General features: G+C 43.4%; 1 protein-coding gene across 8 annotated transcripts in view; it reads right to left on the minus strand.

Moving 5' to 3' along the window:
* ADD3 (adducin 3) overlaps window positions 1–19,706 on the minus strand; it is a 99,930-nt gene that overhangs the window by 19,206 nt on the left and 61,018 nt on the right. For 6 of the 8 annotated variants that reach the window (XM_035547911.2, XM_035547910.2, XM_035547907.2 and 3 more), the window contains one exon: window positions 5,102–5,325. In XM_035547911.2, the coding sequence (XP_035403804.1) occupies window positions 5,102–5,296 (195 nt within the window). In that variant the 5' untranslated portion in view covers window positions 5,297–5,325. Of the gene's footprint in view, window positions 1–5,101; window positions 5,326–9,665; window positions 10,057–12,386; window positions 12,446–19,706 lie in introns of those variants that run through there. The other 2 variants (XM_050712011.1, XM_050712014.1) reach the window with 2 other exon arrangements.

The following is a 19,706-nucleotide window of genomic DNA, read 5'->3' on the forward strand; positions in this document are numbered from 1 at the left end:
TGGAAGAAAAACGGTGGGTTTCATTACAACGCTTCTTATTTTACAGCTCCCTATTGCTTTCCTGTAGAATTAAGGCAGATCAAGTGATATTTACAATTAGTAACTTTAAATACATATAGGGCCGTAGAAAAATCATCAGGCAGAAGGCAGGCAGACCTGGCTGCTGAATGACTTGAATAACCTAAAGGACATGGTGCTGCAGTTACAGCAGGATCTGTACCACCCCCCGACAACAAAAACCCAAACCCAAGCAGCTCAACAACAGGAAGATTAGAAATAAAAATATATGTATATTTATTCAATCTGGAAAACATTGGCACTTTTATCTAATGAAAGCCTGAGTTCAAACTAAATGGAAAGTAGCAACATGGGAGTAAGAGAGGAGTCAAAGGTAACTTTCTTTTCTAACATAACAGAGCAAAACAGCACAGATTAAAAAAATAAAAACGTTTCAATGAGAGGAGAGTAAGGGAAACGTCCACACCTCCCCAGCAGAAAGCCACGAAGCTGTCAGAGACGCCCGAAGCCAGACGAGGGAGCTGCAGAACGAGAGGCTGGTCCAGGCAGAGGCCCCAAGGCACAGAGGAGACGGGCAGCCCTTGGCTGCCAGCAGCGGACCGTGCTCCTGAAGGACCCACAGGGCTTCTGAACTTATGGGGAAAGAGCAGTGTAAGCTGAAACGCAGGAGCAACAGAATGGACTTTGGTATTTTAAAAAAATAAACTGCCTCAAAAGGGAGCGGTGTTGTGAAAACACTGGATGTTCATCCGATACAGAGCAAAGCAAGCCAGACAAATGGAAAACCTGGGGAAAAAGTAAATATACAAAACTATCCCTCATTTCCGTCCTGATGGTTTGGAAGAAAAAACATAGCCAGAAAAAAAATCGAGTGTGGGTTTGTTTGCTTGTTTACGAGGAGCAAAATCTGCCCGTACCCTGCATGCTAGGGCAGCCGCCAAGCGGGACCGGGTTGGGCAGGACCGGCCGGGGCAGGCACACATAGGGGCAGGAAGGACAGACAAGGGACAGAAGGACGTTTAACCTAAGCGTAAGGAAAACGATTTTGTGATACACACAGGCACAACTGAATTACTGCTGTTATGCAACAGCGGCACTGAACCAGCATCGCCCTGCGGGGCCGCAGGGGCCTGATACGCCCTCCCAGCCAGCACAGAAAGAAAGCAAAGCACGATGAGATCCTGCGAGCAAGCTGCTTCTCAGCCTCAAACCAAACGTGTTTCATGGGCAAAGATGGCCAGGGCACGCTCAATGCACCTTGATGAGCCACAAGAAACATTCCTGGGTAAGCTCAAAATGTAAACCAGGCATTTAAATGCCAATGGCCAGGCATTTGTGTGTTTCAACCATTCAGCTCATTGCCTCGTACATAAATTTGACTACTTTTTGCTTGCATAGGAGAATTATGAAATATATCTAATTCTATTTTGTGTATATGCCAAGTAAATTTACGCACCCTCTCCCATTTCCACCCTGACCCTATTCAGCAGGCAGGCAGCTGCTGTGCCCCACAGGCCCCCAGAACGCAATAACAAAGTGACCACACAGCCTCCATACGGGATAGCTGGGCAATCATGGCTTTTCATGGCCTTTTTAAAAAAAAAAAAAAAAGTGGTTTTGAAGCTTTCAGTTGCCATGGTGAGGGCACCAGTGAAATGCCAGAAGGAAAGGAAGGCCAAGAGCACTTGCATACCACAGCTTAAATTAGGGTTTTGATGATATAGCAGATAGATGTTTACTCATTGAAAGAGGTAGTTATTCTGTATAACAAGCAGAATACAATTATTTAGCATGTAAAATGACAAAACGGGTTTTAGTTTTAGAGTTAACTGTGAAGATTAAAAAAAAAGCTTTTCCTATTTTGGATATATTACAGGTAAAGTATCTTAGAACCAATGTAAAGAAATGAAATTAGTCTACTGCAGAAACGTATCCTTTCCTTTAAAAATAAGCCCAGTACCCAAACCTTCTGAACTTGCAGACATTACTGAAATAAACCTAAATGCTTTTCTGTTAAAACCACGGCCAGTTGTACTTCCAGATGCTATCAGGCTGGACGTGGCTAACCTGGCTGAACGTACGTACTTTCCACCAGACAGACACAGAACACCACATGTGGGTCCCATCAGACTGTGCAGGCCTTCAGACGCACATGGGTTACACGTAGCATCAAGCAAACGCCTGAGAAATCACTGATAATGTCAGGAGGTTCTTCGTGGGCAGCGTTGCAAAACTCCTATGATTTGTTTAAGAGTTATTACGAACAGGCTCCAAGACATTAGCAAACATCAGAGGTAATGAGAATAGCTTTTCAGTAGCCTTTAAATTATTTAATTTAGGAAAGGGAAATTGCACATCAGAGAGGAGCAGTCAGACTGCACATCAATATGTGCATCAAATGGCACATCAGAGAGATGCAGCAGTTTGATGTCTGAGGGTGTCTGGTCAGGGCTGTAGCCATTACAATAACACACACTGCTCAAAATATACAGTGGTTCCTGAAATATATTCTCTAATTTATTTTCGTGCTAAGGGATGTAGATTTTCCTACCGGGAACAAAGAAAAAGGCTTGTTAATTCAATATATGAGTACCAAAGCTTCCTCCTGTGCGGCAGTGCTTAACCCTTTAGCTTTATACCGTAATTCTTTGTTTGGAGAAAGTACGTCTTCACTCAGTCTCACCTCGAGTCCATACATGCTCATGTATTTTTAGAAAAGAAAGGCATTATCCTTGCTATGTACTGGTACTTGCCAGGAGATGAGTCAATGACTATTTCTCCGATCTGAATGCATACATCAACATGTAAGACCGGGTGAAGATTTACCAGTGAGCAGACTCTTTTTGAAACTGTGTCTGATAAACTCTCTTCCTCCTCTTCCAAAACACCTTCAAACCAATTCCTACTTGTCAACTGGAATAAACCAGAGGAACAACGAAGCTTTATGCAAACTTCTAATACTCTGTAATTCTGTAGCTGTACAACAAAAGCATTATGCTCAATGCAATCCTGGACCTGCATTAGGCAGACAAGTAAGAAGACACATGTTTTCTGGTACTTTTGTGAAAAATACTGTATTTATGAGGAAACAAGATGATAATTTTCAGTCCTGACTCTCAAGAACATTGTGTCACATTGCAGCCAGACTCTGGAAGAAATAATGCAGTTTCTATCTCCAAATCAGTTATGAAATTCACTTGATGGATGTTCAGTCACAGATGTTGTATTACAAATGCTTTTATTTCCTCACAAGAGAAACCCTAACAGCATTCCTTTAAGCTTTCTATTTCGAAAAGAGACGACAGAAGGAGACAGGAGGAGAAGGAAGCTGGTAGCTCAGGCACCTTCTCTCCGTGCCTGCTCCCACACTCGGCTCCATGTCCCCATCTTCTCCCTGCCAGACGCCAACAGCCACCCAGCCAGCAGGCCCCTGGCTTATTTGGACAACCGTACCCTCGCAAAACAAAAACTTGCAACTTATTGGCAGCTCCAAACAGTCACTTCCCAAAAGCGCTGGGCTCAGCTTCTCCTGCAGCAGGACACCAACAACCGCCTGGCGGCTCTTCGTCCTCCAGCCGTCTGCTAAAGCAGTTACCTACAGTCAGAGGTAGCACCCCTTCGTCCCTTCCTAAAACCTGCATGCTGACACTTCACTTCTTAAAAAAAGAACAGAGACTGCAGCAAAGAGACATTTATTACACTTGGCAGATGCAGCAAATGGTCCCCCCCAAATGCTAACCAAATAGTTACGCCCAGCAGATTCAAAGCTTCCGTCGGAAGAACCCAGGAATGCCATGCACACAAGCCCAAACAAGGCCTCTGTAACTTATTTTTACCCTGCCCCTTCTCAACAGGCCGAGGATCTATCTAGTCTTTGCTGTGAGTCCTGGCTACTTCTAATGGGAGTATTTTAACAGGAGAGAGCGGGCTGATCACATTTTACAATTGAGTGTTTAACATAATTTTATCATGATTAAAGCATTATGCAATACCTCCTTGGAGTATTTTCTTTATAATAAAGAGGCTGGCTGCAGAACTAAACTTGCACAAATGGACTCAAAAGCAATAAATTCCTTAGTCAACAGGTTCACATTATACCCAGAGCAACGCACAGATCCAAGAGGCACTCCACGACAACACTTTAGCAAACAATCCTGTTATTCATGGATGACTATAATAGGGTGATTACTAACAGCTGTTTGCAATCTCATTACATATGGAAAAGCTTCAGGAAAATGACACAAGAAACACCCCAACTTACAGAGGAACTGAACAGCGAAGGATCCGTGAAGCAGCTTAACCCCTCCGGGCCCCGCTGTATGCATCACTCACCTTACACCCCCCACCCTCGCACAGCCCTTACTCCCCGTGGCTTTAAAACACCAGTATTACTTTCTAATGCATTCATCAGCTTAAATCCACACAATACATAAATTACAATATGAATTAAAGCTAATCTGAGGGTGGTTCAATAGATTTGAGTGTTACATGCAGTCTACACAAGTACTAAACTTAGACAACCACTAGATGTGTGCTAATATGGCCACGTATGGGTACGATCGCCCCCAAGTACACGAGAAGAATGCACAGTCTAGCATTTAAACGACTGTAGCCTGCATTAAAAAACGTTAATTAAAGCATTCCTGATGCAAATGATAGGTTCACACTCCAAACCAGGAAGAAGAACTCCTAGCAATGCCGTAATTTGTTCCTATTTCACCGGTGACTCCTTTACTCTCTTCCCCGAGCCTAAGTTTTTAATTAAGTACCCTGCAGCCAACCAGATCTTTTTGTAATGCTGTAATGAAGCATAAAACCATAAAAAACCACCAGGAGGAAAAAAAAAAAAAAAACAAAACAAAAACCAGAAACCCACTCACAATAAAGACCGTTTGTTCACAGACAAAAAGCAATGCAAACAAAACGTTGGATAATCTGCTTCACGGCACTTCTTATAAGACGGTCCAGAGTTATTCTTACTAACTGTGACATAGTTTTCTTTTTCTAAGTCTCAGCAAGTTAACGAGAAATCTCAGAAAAGAACCTTTTTTTAGTTCTCAGCCCCCTCCTAAATCCTACTCACAGGGCTCTGCAGTATCTGAGTGACCCTCTTCCTCTGCTCCATCATGTTGAAGTCCTGCCTCAGGTCTGGAGACATGTTTCTCTCCCGGATATACTCCGGGTCGTTTTCATTGATGCGATCGAAGTACCTCTCCTTGTGAGGCATTGTGGCAGGGGGAGGAGTAGTGATCACCACCTGACTGGCATCAGTACTCATGCTTCAGCTCTGCGGATGATGGCCTTCACCTGGAAAAAAGCAAGAAAAAGGCAAGAGTGATTAGCAATTAAAAGGAGGACTTTGAATGCAACTTCCAAGTTTGGACACACATAACAGTTCTCTTCAGCTCTGCAGAATGATGTCTAAAATGAGAGCGGAACAAGTGAATAATTACCGTAATTAGGAAGTTAAGGAAAAACTGTAGAAAAGTGTTTAAAAACCATTAATGAGATCTCTGGTACTTTGTAACCATCTCTACTCGAGCTCAAATAAAAACCACAGCAGAACAATATTAAAAATAATGAAATCCAAAATATACACTATATATTTTATGACAACATTTCCTGTATCATTTTACATCACATTCATCACCCCCCAACATGGTTTTTTATTATATTTCTCCTTCCTGACTCATTGAACTTCAACAGAACACATCCAGAAGACGGGGCCTCTGTTTAACATCCGCTCAGAGCTCACCTCCCAGCTCCAACGAAGGCATCCCTTAATTACACCATTTCCAAAGCATCCCATAGCTTCAGTTTATAGAAATGCTGTTGGCCCATTTGCAGCCTGCCGGCAGATCTCTGCCAGTGCCTGTGCTTGGAGTTCATGCTCAAAGCGAGCAAAGCAGCAGAAAAGGGTGGCACTGGACTGCGGCTTCAGCCGCTGCAGACATCAGGGCTTTAGCTCGTCTCCTCCGCGTGCAATTGTAAGCAAGGATTCTCACCAAAGCTCATTACATTAGGAATGAAAAAACAACTTTCATGTCTTGCACTTAAAACATCATTAAAAAAACCTGATAAGCATTTGTAAACACAAACAGAAGTGGATCAAAAGCAGAAAATCTGACGCCTGGATTTTCATACACAGAATCAGGCTCAGAAACATGCTGAGGAACACCGTTCCTCAAACAGGCACCAAGAGGAAGGTTTTCTCAGGTTTGAAGAACAAAGAGAAGCAAGATTTGTAGGAAGAGATATTATGAAAATACATTTTAGCATGCAAATACCTACATTCAATAACGTACTTAACATAAGAATATTTGCATGCGAACGTCTTCAGTATATAAATAATTCACAGAACAGCCAAACGTGAAGGAACGTCGCTTGGGAAGCAGCAGTAAGCAATGTGCTTCAGCATGATACTTTCCTCTCAGAGGCTCAAAACATCCCTCCTTTGGGTCACTGCGACTACTTTTTGCAGCACTCTGCGAGCATCAAACCGATGTGCGGATCTGACCTGTGCAGCTAAAACCTCCCACCTTTTCCAGATGAGATGTTTGGGGAGAATCCCATTAAAGCAGCTTTGGCAGCCCCAGCCCTCCTCCCGCCCGTGACGAGCCCCAGAAGCAGGCTGGCAGGAGGACGCAGGTTTCTCTTCAGCCAGTTTCCCACAACGGCGCCCAGCTGGCTCTGCTGGCACGCTGCACAGGGCAGTGCGAGTATGAGAGGCTTGGGGCACTGCTGCACTGCCCCCAAATGTGAAACCCCAGACAGACAGCACCTACAGAGCAGGGAAAGCACTCGCAGATAAGGCACAGCAAAACCACATCCCCCATTTTCTTATATACCATTATCATTAAATTACAATGCTATCCAGCTTCACACCCAGCTTTCAGGGGGGTGCCAGGCCTGCTGGATGAACGCACCATGTCCTGGGACGTATAATCCACATCCTGGACACAGGCCTCACAAACTTGGATGGCTTCTTTATGGAGGCTGCGTTGCACTGGCTGCTCTGCCACAGGCTGAGCTCACTCAGCGCTTGCTGGCTGAAGTCTGCCAGGCACGGCTGGTTGGGGGATGCTGGGGAGAAGGCGAGGAGACACTGCTTGCTTCAAGGAAGTGGGGATTTGGGGGGAAAAAAAAAATCAGTGTGTGATCTTTCCCCACTACAGACTGTAATTAGTTAATGTCTTTTCATTTAAGTCTTTGCTTAGGGCAATGTGCTACAAGCAGGGGTACAAAAGGAGAGAAGGTTTTCCTAAAGAATGAGCCATTGTCTTTTCCAGCTGAGAGCACTGAAGCAGAAGGACAGACCTCTGGGGACAGCACTCGGGGACAGCATCACAGCTCAACCTCCCTCTGTTCAGGTTAGAAGAAGAGAGACCCTTGTAAATCTAACAATGGATTATGTTGTTCCTTTCCCCCTGCCCCTGCAAAATAGTGGCGTTTGAGGGAGAAAAGGCAGACCATCATGAGGACACACAAGCCTACCAGCTCGGCCTCCAAGCACCACAAGGCTGAAAGAGCTCAGGACCAGAGCTGTTCTCCATCCCCTGAGGTAACTGCCTCCATCGGGGTCAGAACGGACACCTTCAAGTGCCTGCTGGTAGCCAAGACTGGTCTAGAGCTGCAGAAGGTGAGAACCCTTGATCCGAGCGGCAACCACCCCCCACGGCTCCTGTTCATTACTTTTCTCTCAGAAGAGCTGCCTTATCCAGTTGTTTTTGCTAAAATGCTCCTGCACCCGGCTAAGCCCGAGTGGCAAGCTGCTCCTCAAGTGCCAGCCCACGTGGCTGGTCAGACCAACTGCACGCATGTCTGAGCTTCAAAAATCTTTGATTATTATTATTATGATTATTTTAAATAGGTTTACGGGACACAATTAGTTCAAGTCCGTTACTTTACAATGAAGCCTTACAGTGACAGAAAACCCCATTCATCTGGAAAAAGACACAAATGTGGCTGGCAATGCTCAAAAGCCACAAAAGAGATTTTCTAATTGCTCTGGACTTCGTTTTTTCCTTTTTCCTGCCAGATTGGTTTGTTACCTCTAGCCATTAAGATTACAACATTAAAGTCCTTGTGCTACAAAAACCTCTATTACTGGACATAATATGGGTATTGGGTCCAGTTGTTCCTACAAGACCTGGTTCAATGCCTGCTCTGTTGGGCCCAGGCTGACTCTTGCATAACCCCTACTGTTCGGCTGGAAAACTTTCAAACAAATCAGCCATTCTTTTACTATCTGTATCTTGCACCGATTTTTTTCTAAAAAGGGGTCATTTGTTAAAACATGCTCTGCTTCTGGGGATCTAAGAATCTGTACCTCCTTCTCAGCACAGGACTGGCAATGACACAGAAGCAAGATAATCCCGGAAAATCCAGAAGTTGAAGTCTATGAGTTGTGATAGAGAATTATCACTCTCTATTCACCACTTTTATTTTCTGGGACCATTCTTTTACCTAGGAGGAAATCAGTTTTGCTGCAAGGCTGCTTTGGGCTTCCACTCCTTCCAGTGATGCTTCTGAATTACAGAGAGAGAGCGCTACCACCTTCCTGAGCAGTAACATTTCCTATGCGTGCTATACTGTTTATATCTGGGAAATCTGTGGTCACAGAGCCTGAGATGCAGGTAGGAACGAGAGACCTCATGCCCCTGCAGCAACCAGAGGCTAAATGTAGACTGGTCAGAAGGGACACACATACACACGGAAATCGAACCTGACCTAGGATCTGATGTCCTGCTGACATGATCACTCCTGCTCAGCGGAGACGCATATCTCAGCCCACATTTTGGCCTAACTTGCTAAGCCATCGTGCCAAATAGACTCAAAGCATGCAGAGGAGCAGTTTTGGCACCTGTGGTTCAGCTCCTCCAACGGGGGGCAAAAGAAACCCTGAAAAGCAAGTCAGCGTGCTCAAGTTTTTTTTATACAGGAGTCCCCATCTCCGCTGAAAATACTTTTAGGGAGCTGTAAAACAAAGGAACCTGAAAGCCCTAGCTGCGGGGCACTCGCTAACGTCACCCTGCTTCCCCCACTTACTGCCGAACTGACCTCTGACACCGCGGCAGCAGAAAGTCGGCTGTGTGCTGCCTCCCTCTGATGCCCTCACACGGCTCATCGCTTTGGCCTCTTTCTGTTCTGTATTTTGTACCTGTAACTGAGCAACACGAAGTAGAGCACGGCACCTTTGTCAGGAGGATATGCAGCTCTACTTAGTTTTATGTAATAAAAATTTCCAGTTAATTGCAATAACTTGGAACCGGGCCTTGTAGGCAGCAAGATTAAGTCCTGATCGTGCCCATCTGACACTTTGTAATGTCTGAGTAACACGCTGTGCTGCTTTTGCTGGAATAACTGTTTTCAATGTCAAATCACAGAAGCAGCTCAAAAATAATAATGAGGTCAGAGAAACACAGAGTACTGGAGGGGAAAAAAAAAACACAACAAAAAACCAAGAGCAAGAAAGAAACCAAAGACAAGGAAAATTTCTTGCCAAAGAACACCCCAGAAAGCACTGACTTAATGTATCCTTCACAACACACGGAGCACACTTAAGAATAAATACCACCATAAGAGAAATTCAGCAACAGAAAAGGGAGCAAATGATGAGATCGCCTAGCAACAACTCATTAACCTACCTTTTATTCTGACTTTTTATGGCGGGTTTCAGCCATCCCCATTTTCTTTACACAGTGCAATCCATCTGTTAGAGTTTCCAGCACCATAAACCAACGGTGTGTGCACCGCATAATTAGCCACTATGGCTGATTTCGGGTCTGAGCTCTCAAGCTAGATGAGACCGCATCCGAGCACTTCTTTTAAGGCACATTGTGTTATTCTGCTCTTGCTACTTCTCGCCTGCTTGCTTTTAAGGAACAGTCTGCTCTTTCTTCCCCCCCTCCGGTATCTTGTCTGCCAGGAGACTTGTTGGAAGCAAGCTGGATGTCTCTTGATCTTGGTTCCAGCCTCCCTGTGAAACAGGCAGGTTCCAGTCTGAATCAAAGACTTGGCTCTCGCCAACGCTGTCAGCTACACAAGCGAGATGGCAGAAGGAAACACGCTTAAGGAATATGAAAGAACGGTTAAGAAGGATAGGAAAACAGGTAGGGGAATATGGACAGAGACTAAGGTCACCGTCGCTATCTTTTAGCATTAGGAATTCAACTTGCAATCCTCTCTTCTATAAGTTTTAGTAGTGATATATTATTGAGCAATCACATCTGTTCTAGGACAAGAAAACACTTGGATAACACCTCAAAACTCATTTATTTTCTCTCTTTTTTTCTTTTGATCAGGACATCAAATGACATAAATATCTGACAATAAGTTGACAGATTACATCTTATGTTACAAGCGGCTTGGATTTCATTTATCAGTCTCACTTCACACATTGGTAAGAAGAATACGATGTACATTCATACACTAGCATCTTCTAAACATAACTTGTGGAACTGAAAATACTTGTACTAGACTAGGTAGTTAGCATTTGTTCAAAATTAACTGATTTTACTAATATACAGTGATTCTGTACACAGGTACTCAAGGAAGTCAAACTGTCAAATTACACCCTTACGTTGACACAAGGTAGTATTTGCATTAGGAAAAAAAAAAACAGTCACACCTCCCGCCAACCCTCCCAGCCATCCAGTCCTTCTGCCTCTGTCACCTCTTCACGTTCGTGCCAGCTTGTGAAGTAGGATGGGTGGGAGAAACTACTCATCTGCTGATTTTACGTTTGGGTTTATTTTTTTTTTTTTGGTCAACCCGAACTTTTGTTTTTAAATGGCTGTTATTTTTGGCTGTATCAGCCCCCTGGCCAGCTCACTGCACAGCTACCCGTGCTGTTCTGGTACGGAGCTGGTGATGATACGGGGATGCCTCAAACTACTCCTGCCAGCACAGGGCAGGCACAATGATCCGTCATACTACAGCCCAAACTGGTTACAAACCAAATATGCTAATCCACTGCCATGCACTTAATTTAAGTCTTTCTGCTTTTGAACAGAGTAAGCTAATGAAATAGTCGTCGTCTCCTTTCAGACACCACATTAAGGAGACTATGTGGCGGCAGGATATTTTTCCTGAGAAGTACGAACTTGAGTGTATCTGAACTCATTTTTTGTTTCTGTACTAAAGCTAAAGCATCATTTTTGCATGCTCATATGGTGCAACACTAAAGTCAACATGAATATGCAAGCAGTTCAACTCATGCTTTGCTCAGTGCGAGCTGGAGCTGAACCACAGCCAGTTTCTTCTCCACTGCTAAAAAGTGAGATGGCATCATGGGCTGCTGACATCCACCCAAAACACGAGGACGGCACCTTCACCCGAGGACGTGACCCTTGCTGAGATGGGGAAGGTCACCTACCGTGTGCCCACCCCATGCCCCAGAAGCAGCACCGGCCTGCTGCAGGCTGCACTGCCATGCTCTCCGACAGCCTGCCAGTGTTTTTCAGATCAAGCTGGAGTGGGGGAAAAAAAAAGAAAAAAGAAAAAAGCCTAGAGTGAGGGTTTGATGCATACAATATGCTCTACCACATGGCCATAAATGCTACTTGCATGTGTTAAGTCTCAGAACTGAACTTTTGTACTTAACCTTGCAGACACAAACTACTTTAGTCATACGCATTTGGGTATCCTTTCAGCGTTGTGCGACAGCTTTTAACGATGGAGAGCCCGTGGTGAGCTCCTGTTCTGGGTGGCAGGACTACAAAGAGCACCAACAGCCCCAGAGGAATGTGCTCACACACCACGGGGCTTCCATGCCTCGCTCCATCCTCTTGCTTGCTTGCACCAGCACGGTGCTACGGCCGTACAGACAGCAGGAGCACTGAGATTACACTGCTCTTTACACACACACACAAATTGTGTCCCTAAAACCTCACTTTAAGAGAAGGTCGGTCACCCACAGATACCAAGTCGGTTCGTTGTTTCCCTGTCCCCATACTTGTTCCTTTAAAAGCAAATTTTCTTTTGCTATTCCTATTTCTTTTGTAGTTGCATATTTTTAATAAGTACTCAGTACACTGCAATTCACCAGACAAAGTTTTAATTTAGAGGTGAGTTACGTTTTGCTTGGATGTAAGTCTTATTTACATATGCAAACACATGCATATATTTAGAAATGACATTGAAGTGCACTTGGAGCGCCTGAGAGCTGCCACCTCTGCCTGGGTACACAGGGTGACCGGTCCTACGAAATGGTGTGGAGTCTGTGCATGCAGGCTATTTCTGAGGCAATTTAAAAAATCACCTCCTTAAACTGAGTAAAAGCACCAGACTGGCTGATAAATTAAACCATTTGTTAAGCAGTAATTAGCTTCTGTACTTACTAGACTTGAAAAGCATGTCAGTCCTACCTCACACCCACTTTTCCTCTGTTTCTCTTCCACCTTCTATACCATAAAGTTCACAAAAAAGCACAGTAAAACTGAACTCTGTGACGAGTGCTCACGTCTGTCTTGGTTTACGTCGTTTTTCTGTATTAGCACCAAAATCCCACATACAGACGTAAGGGTTCACCCAAAAGCACCTGAATACCGAGCTCAAACTGCCTGTTTTTATGGCGTGGCAAGATGCCTCTCCTGGAGAGGTGTCCTCACTGCGGCACAGGGAAGGAGACCTACAGGAGCTGCTAGGGGGAAGACCTCTCCCTATGGCACATGCAAAAAGCTGCTCTCACAAAGCACAGCTGCACTGAACAACAAGGATGGAACTGAAGTTAATTTCTTCTTCCCCTTCTACATTTTTCTGCCTGTTCCCACTTTGATCCAGGGCAAAAACCCAACCGCTGCGCACAGAAAGCATCCTCCCAGCCCCGCTGCCCACGAGGACTGGGCGAGGACCACAGCAGCAGAGCGGACTTTCAGCCCATCGAGTTGCACGCTTTCTAATAATGCGTTTCCTCGTGGTGTTGAGGGCTGCTACAGAGCATCTGCAGGCAGAGGGCCCCCCGCAGAGCAGCAGACAGCACGGCGATGCCAGCAGCAGCGCTGGTTCCCAGATGGAGACAGAAGCACGAGCCCTCTCCCAATGCCACCTCGGAGCTTACGCATCCCAAAGAATGAACTGTTCATCCCCATTTAATCACTTACATTAACAACGCCCCTACCACAGTAAGTCATAAATGTGATTAGCAAACATTTACATATTACAAAGAATCTCAGTACTTATTAGTTGGGTGTTAAAGCTTTCCTTTATCCGCTCCCAAGGCTAGCTAGCACTTCAGAGCACCAGCACGGGATGCAAGTCAACCTACAGAGCAGAGATCACATTCCTGGTGTTTGACCTTACTTACCTCAGGGGACAAAAACCCCTCAGAGTAATGTCAGGGAGCTTTAACCCCAAGTGTGCATTTCCATTTAATTTTAAAACCATAAACACAGACAGAAGACAGAAATACCTATTTTCAATAGAATAATTGCTTTTCTTTTTTTGGTTTTAAGGATTCTGATGAAACCTTAGCAACACAAGCACTGCAGCACAAAAGCAGTTTCAGTTTTTGGTTCTCATGACCTAGCTTATATTCATGCTACAAACTGAATGAGGTTTCGAAAACAACTGTCAGCAAAGAGGAACGAAGTACATCACAGGTGGAAAAAAAAAGATTGTATTTTAAAATTGATACCGTTTTAAAGAAAGGTGGGGCTTGGGTAATGAAAAAAATGGGCAGTATTTTCCAAAACATTAAAACACAATAAAAAGCTATTTTTTTCTTAAAGACTTATCTCTGCTTATCTACATAATCACTTGTGGTTAAGTTACCTAAAAGATTTCACGGGTCAGTAGGCAACAGAGAGCTAAATTAAAAGATTATGTTCTGGTAGTGCTTATCCGTACTAAGCTGTGAAAGTACACGAACACATAACCCACACACATACACAAGCAATGGCTGAAAAACCTCCCTAAATCCTTTGGAAAAGATGGAACCTAGGTTCCTCTACAATAAAAACTAAAAACTTATCTGTGAGAAAAAAAAACAAACAACATTTAATTGGAAAAGCTGATTGCAGCCGAAACCTTTTGCGTTTTGCAACACCCTTCCCCTCCCACTCTTGCAACTTCCTCTGGTGACTTTTTTCTGGGGCTTCCTCTGAGCAGCACTGATGCAGGAAGAAAACAATTTCACTCTTCATGCAGACCTATGCAGCATTACGGACAGAAGAATGAAGTTTGATGCAGTTTTTTTGTTTTTTTTTTTTTTTTTTTTAAATCCCAACCTGGAAAGCAGCATTTGGAGCCACAGGGGCTACTGTGGCAATCTGTAAGAGGCCTCCCTGCTCGCTGGTACAACGTGTGACATTAGATAGCGGAGAGGAATCTTATCGATCCCAGGGCACATCAGAAGCCTTGATTTATGACATTTTGATTATCCTGAGAAGTGTCACGGCCAAAGCAGCTGCCTCCCGGGCCTGAAGGAGGTCAGAGGCTGTGACGGTGGGCGACCCAGATGATGGACACGTGGCAACTGCTGGATTTCACACGTGTTTACACCAGCAGCCCATCCTGGGTATGGCAGCACGCAGCCAGACCTTTTTATAGCCCAAACCACTGGATTTCTCCTCTTCACACCAAGTCATGACCCTTCCCCTCAGCAGCGAGCAGGCCGACAGCTCGGCAAGGACCTGAGGGCCGCAGACCGAGCACGCCGCGCTGCAGCTCAATGCCCTCCGAACTCCTCAGCGAGGAAGGGGAAACCCGGCCAACAGCTGATCCCGGCGGGGACATTCGTAATCGGAGACGTGAAGAAAAGATGAAATTGTGCCAGGCCTTCGATCATAAAGTCTTCAGGACAAATCGTATCTTTATTTATGTTATGCACCACGCCCTGCGTGATTCCCCCAAGTTCACCTCAGGATCTGTGAATCACTCTACTATAAATTTTAAATATGCAGCAGCAACATAATCCATATTAATTCACTGATCCCAGCTTAGCCATGTAAAAGTTGACTAACTCCTCAAAAAAAGGAATTTTGACACTTTACTGACCCGTACACATATTTCATGTTAAACAGAAAATGTCACTTTAAAAAAAGCTGATTTATGATAGTAATAGCCAAAAATTAAGTATGTTTTAGATAACACAACTGCATATACTTATTTCATGGGTGATGAACAGGTATAGGGGGAACGATCACAGATTTTTAATTATAACTTAAAAATAGTAATTTTAGGAATCAATGAAAGTATGAAACAAACGATGGCACCAACCTCAGGCCTGACTGTGCAGCAGGAGCGTTGCCACTGACAAGTGGGAGAAGAATGGAAAAAGAAAAACAGGCATCTTGAGAATAAAGCTAGAGATTTACTCTAGTAAATGCTCACCCAAAGACATCTATGAACTGAGGTGTAGAGAAGGTACTGTTAGTAGGACTTTAACAGCCTATATCATCCACTGGATGGCATGGAGAAAACAAAACAAAAACAACCCAAACCCCATAGTACATTATTACTACAAATTATGCTGACAGTGGCTTTTCTGACTCCATTCAGTCTCAGAAGGATCTTGCTTTTCTTTTCATTACTGGAATAAGTTTTGCCTCAACATACTGGACAAATTTTCCCCTTCTTGGTCCATTTGCAACCATAAATTAAATGCTAATGCGTGTTAAAACATAACAAGAAGAAAGCAGCATTTAATTAAGGTTGCCAAATACATGCAAAATTCTCATCTGCAGACGACTTAACTTGATATGCACACCTTATGCTACCATTTTTCATATTTTCTTGGCTGGCTCGAGGCGATCCTACCCTTCCCAACTCATGCGTTTCAATTCTCCAAATGCCACCCCAGCACATCTGTCCAAGAAGCGAGGGTCTGAACTGGATACATGAACACATCAGGGCTAAGAACAATTTGGGAGAGGAGGGCAGGGAAAAGTACGGAGCGGAGAAGGGCCACATAGAGGTTCAGAGGGCAGCCAGGACCTCCTTTATGAAAGTTCAAAAGACAGCTATACTTAATTACCAGAGTTCAAAGCATCTTGCTTTAATTATCCTTCCCTGGGAAATCCCTAGATTAATGGTGGTGCACTAATGCTTTTTTCTGTGTTTACTCACATTTCTAATGCTGTCTTTAGCTTGCTTCAAAATAATTAAAAAAATACTTGACTAGTAAATCCAAGAAGTTTCCACTGCAGTCAAAGTCTTACCTACATAAATATGCACATTAATCTCAATTGACTTGGCCTGCATTTGACCTGTTTCTTGTCTCTGGCACCTTCTGCTAACAGCACTAGAAAAGCAAATTGAATTTAGAGAGGCAAAGGTCTTACATACCTTCAGGAATGGAAAATTACTCAACTGGATTTCAAGGCAGCCAGTCTGAAGTCAAATGGTCATTTTGGACTTAGCCACAGTGCTGAGCAGAGAAGCAGATGTGCCCAGCGCAGCAGCCAGCACACCCCTGAACAAGTGCTGAGGATTTATTGACAAACGCCTCTGTAGGACACACAGCGAGGGGTACGGGGAGTCATGCTAAGCGCATAGAAAGTAGTTTTTAAGATGTCAAAAGCAGAACATATAAATACTTCATAATTAGGCTACTATTATTTTCCAGTTCAAGCAAGCAATTATTTATGTTCATCACTCCTTTTCCATCATCACCTGCAAGCATTGAAAGTCTGGATAATAAAAGAAGATGCTCCGCAAACTACTCCAGTATCCCAGCACGGATGCACCCTGCATACTGTCCACAATCCTGGGTACATGCAAACACCTGCAGTGGTTGTTTCTAGAATGCAGCCTGACATCACAACCTGCTGGAGATTTACACTATATTCTCTTTCACCTAAGCAGCTGCATGAAATGTGAAGAAAATTGGACGATTTTCATGTCTAATGGTCAGCCAGTCCAAGGCACCGGTGACAGAATTTCCTAACAGCCAAGGCGGCACCAGCAAGCAGCCTCACAGGGCACGTACTTTCTACCAAAACACTGCCATGCAAGTGAAGAAAAGCTTTTCTACAATTTCTGTAAGAGGAAAAACAAGGCAGGCTCCTAGAATGAGCTGCAGCAGCAGCAACTCACGTCCAGTTGCTAAGACCCAGGTCATGATTTTGGACCAGCACGTGCAGCCTCTAAGTGACCACATACCCAGCATGGCAGGCGTTCCTGCTATTCCTTCCCCAAGCAATTCTTCCATTTTTGACTCCTATTTTTCTTTGTTTATAATTTTAAGAATATTCTTAAGCAACAAATACATCAGATGGATCTGTCAGATACAACGATTTCAAGATAATGTGTCAATGATTATGACAGAATTCATAAAATAGCATAAAAGTTGTTTTATTTGAATTTTCTAAGTTCATTTGTATACCCACTAAAAATGATATTTGCCTGTTTGCAATTCAAGTTGCTTACGTTTGCACTGAAAGCCAGGAACAGGCACGTAACCCACTGGCTTGGAGCTCAGAATCTGTGAGTGAGGAGAGATGTGGGGGCAAATACTTCTCTCAGTGATATCGTCATGAATCAAAAGCAACTGATTTACAATTTAATCAACATTACTGTAAAAATGACACTAGTTTTTACCTTTGGCAATGCTTTTTATTTTTTTATTTTTTAACTATTTAACTCATGGAAATCATCCTAGGTAAACATGGTATTTCAGCTTACGCCATAAGAAAATTATTGATGGTACAAAAATGTCAGAGGCTACACAGAATACATATATTACATCTGCTGGAAGAGTGAAAGTAAATCACATCTTTTCTATGGCTTTCAGTTATCTTGGTCACTTATGTTTTGGGTTGTTTTCATCATCTGTAAAAACCTAATACCGCTTTAATTTTCATCAAGGAATTAGAGACCTCTGTAGTAACGTATGACCGTGCCAAAAAAATACCATGAAAGCTGATTAATAAAGTGCTGAATAATAGGTGATTAGATGCCTGCCAAAGGCTGCATTCACAACAGCATCCACAGACATGCAGGAATGCTGTGTGGGACGGCACCGCACCAGCGGGCTCCGGCTCTGCAGCAAGCACCGCATCTGTGCTGGAACACATCTCCTGCTCCAAAAAGGGAAAGAGGAGGCTGAGGAAGAATCTGGTCCCCCTAGTCTGGTCTCAAAGACTTTTTTCCCCCCTTAATTAAGATGTATTCTTCTAGCTTGCTAAATTGTTGAATTATTTGAGGCAGTGATGTAGCAGGATTTCTGTTTTTCATCTTAATTACTGGGTGGCACTTACTTACTCTAATGCACACTGAAAGTATTTAAGATACCATTTGTGAGTTACTGTAGGTTCTTTTTAATTCTGTAGCACATAGCTATGGGAGTTTGAATTCTGCCTGCCTCATCAGCATTATGTTCTCCCTGTGATAAATGATCAAAACGGATCAGAGTTAGCACTGCAGTTAGAGCAGTTAGAAAGAGGTGAAGGAAAGTATGCGAAGTTTTGTGCTGAATGAACAGACTGTTTCCTGTGACTTCTGGCTTCGAGCTCAGAATGCTGGGATTCATAATGAAAAACACTCCTACCTGGTGCACAACCCCTGCCCCTCATTCAGAGCAATTACACAATATGAAACTTGAAGACAGGTTTTCATTACGTGTATCCTGTGTTCGTTTTCATGTCACACTGAAAGTGGTGTTTGTAATCCGGTGATTTTGGGCAACGAGACCTGTGGTTTCTCAAAAACTAAAATGGGTGGAACTATTCCAAGTGGTCAATTTTTTTTTTTTTTTATTTTTTGAAGTTATTCTCAACTGTCACATTAATGAGACATTGGATACAAAGCTTTTAATAATTATAAATATGATACCTAAAATAACAAAGCATGTGATAGAGAACAATAAGTAAATAAACAAACAAATCCACCCTGTGATGGGGCAGCAAGGAGCCCAGTGTACCCAACAGCCCAAAGATAGGTCAACAGCTCTCGTGAGCTAACAGCACATTGCACCCTCTCACTCTGTGTCAGAAACTACTGCCCACAACAGTAACTGCTCTAAGGCAGCTGTCACAGTATTATTTTCATCCATGTACGGGACATACACAAGGAAAAGTAATTACCAAGTGCTGCCTCATTTATTGTGACAGCACAATAGTGACCGTTCTCAAAACTACGTTGTTTGGAAATGCAATCAATGCCTTTAGGTTACTTGCCTGCATTATGTGTACTCCTAAGTTGTTTTGCGCATTTTGCAATAAAATATAAAACACTTTACATTGAAATTGTCTCTTTGTTCTGAAAATTTGATCATGAGTTTAAGTGCGTCCACTTTTACTGGACTGATTTTTTTTTTTTTGTCACTGACCTATAATCAGATGGAATGAGCAACTTACACCTCATTGCAACCTAAGCATCAAAATCCTACAACCTTCTCTTCTAAACAGGTATCAATTTTTGTAATGCATTACAGAATTATTTTCTACCAACGGGTACCAAGTTTGGCTTAAAGTAACCAACAGGTTCAGATAGCTACATGGCAGGAATGAATACGTACACAGTGTGATCACAGAAGACCTCAATTTCTTAGAGCACCAAGTGAGCTGGAGCTCTTGCTGACATGCAGTGTGAGCCCAGACACAAGTACAGAACTTAGTTCAGTCAAAAAAACCACAAAAAACCCAACCAACAACTCCCATTAAAATTAAGCTTAACCTGTAAAGGAGGATAGCAAGCACAATTTTGCAGACAGGGACAGTCCAATGTGTACTTGGATAATCATGTTT

Source organism: Cygnus atratus, chromosome 7, assembly GCF_013377495.2.
Source record: "Cygnus atratus isolate AKBS03 ecotype Queensland, Australia chromosome 7, CAtr_DNAZoo_HiC_assembly, whole genome shotgun sequence".
In the NCBI taxonomy this organism is placed as follows: Eukaryota; Metazoa; Chordata; class Aves; order Anseriformes; family Anatidae; genus Cygnus; species Cygnus atratus.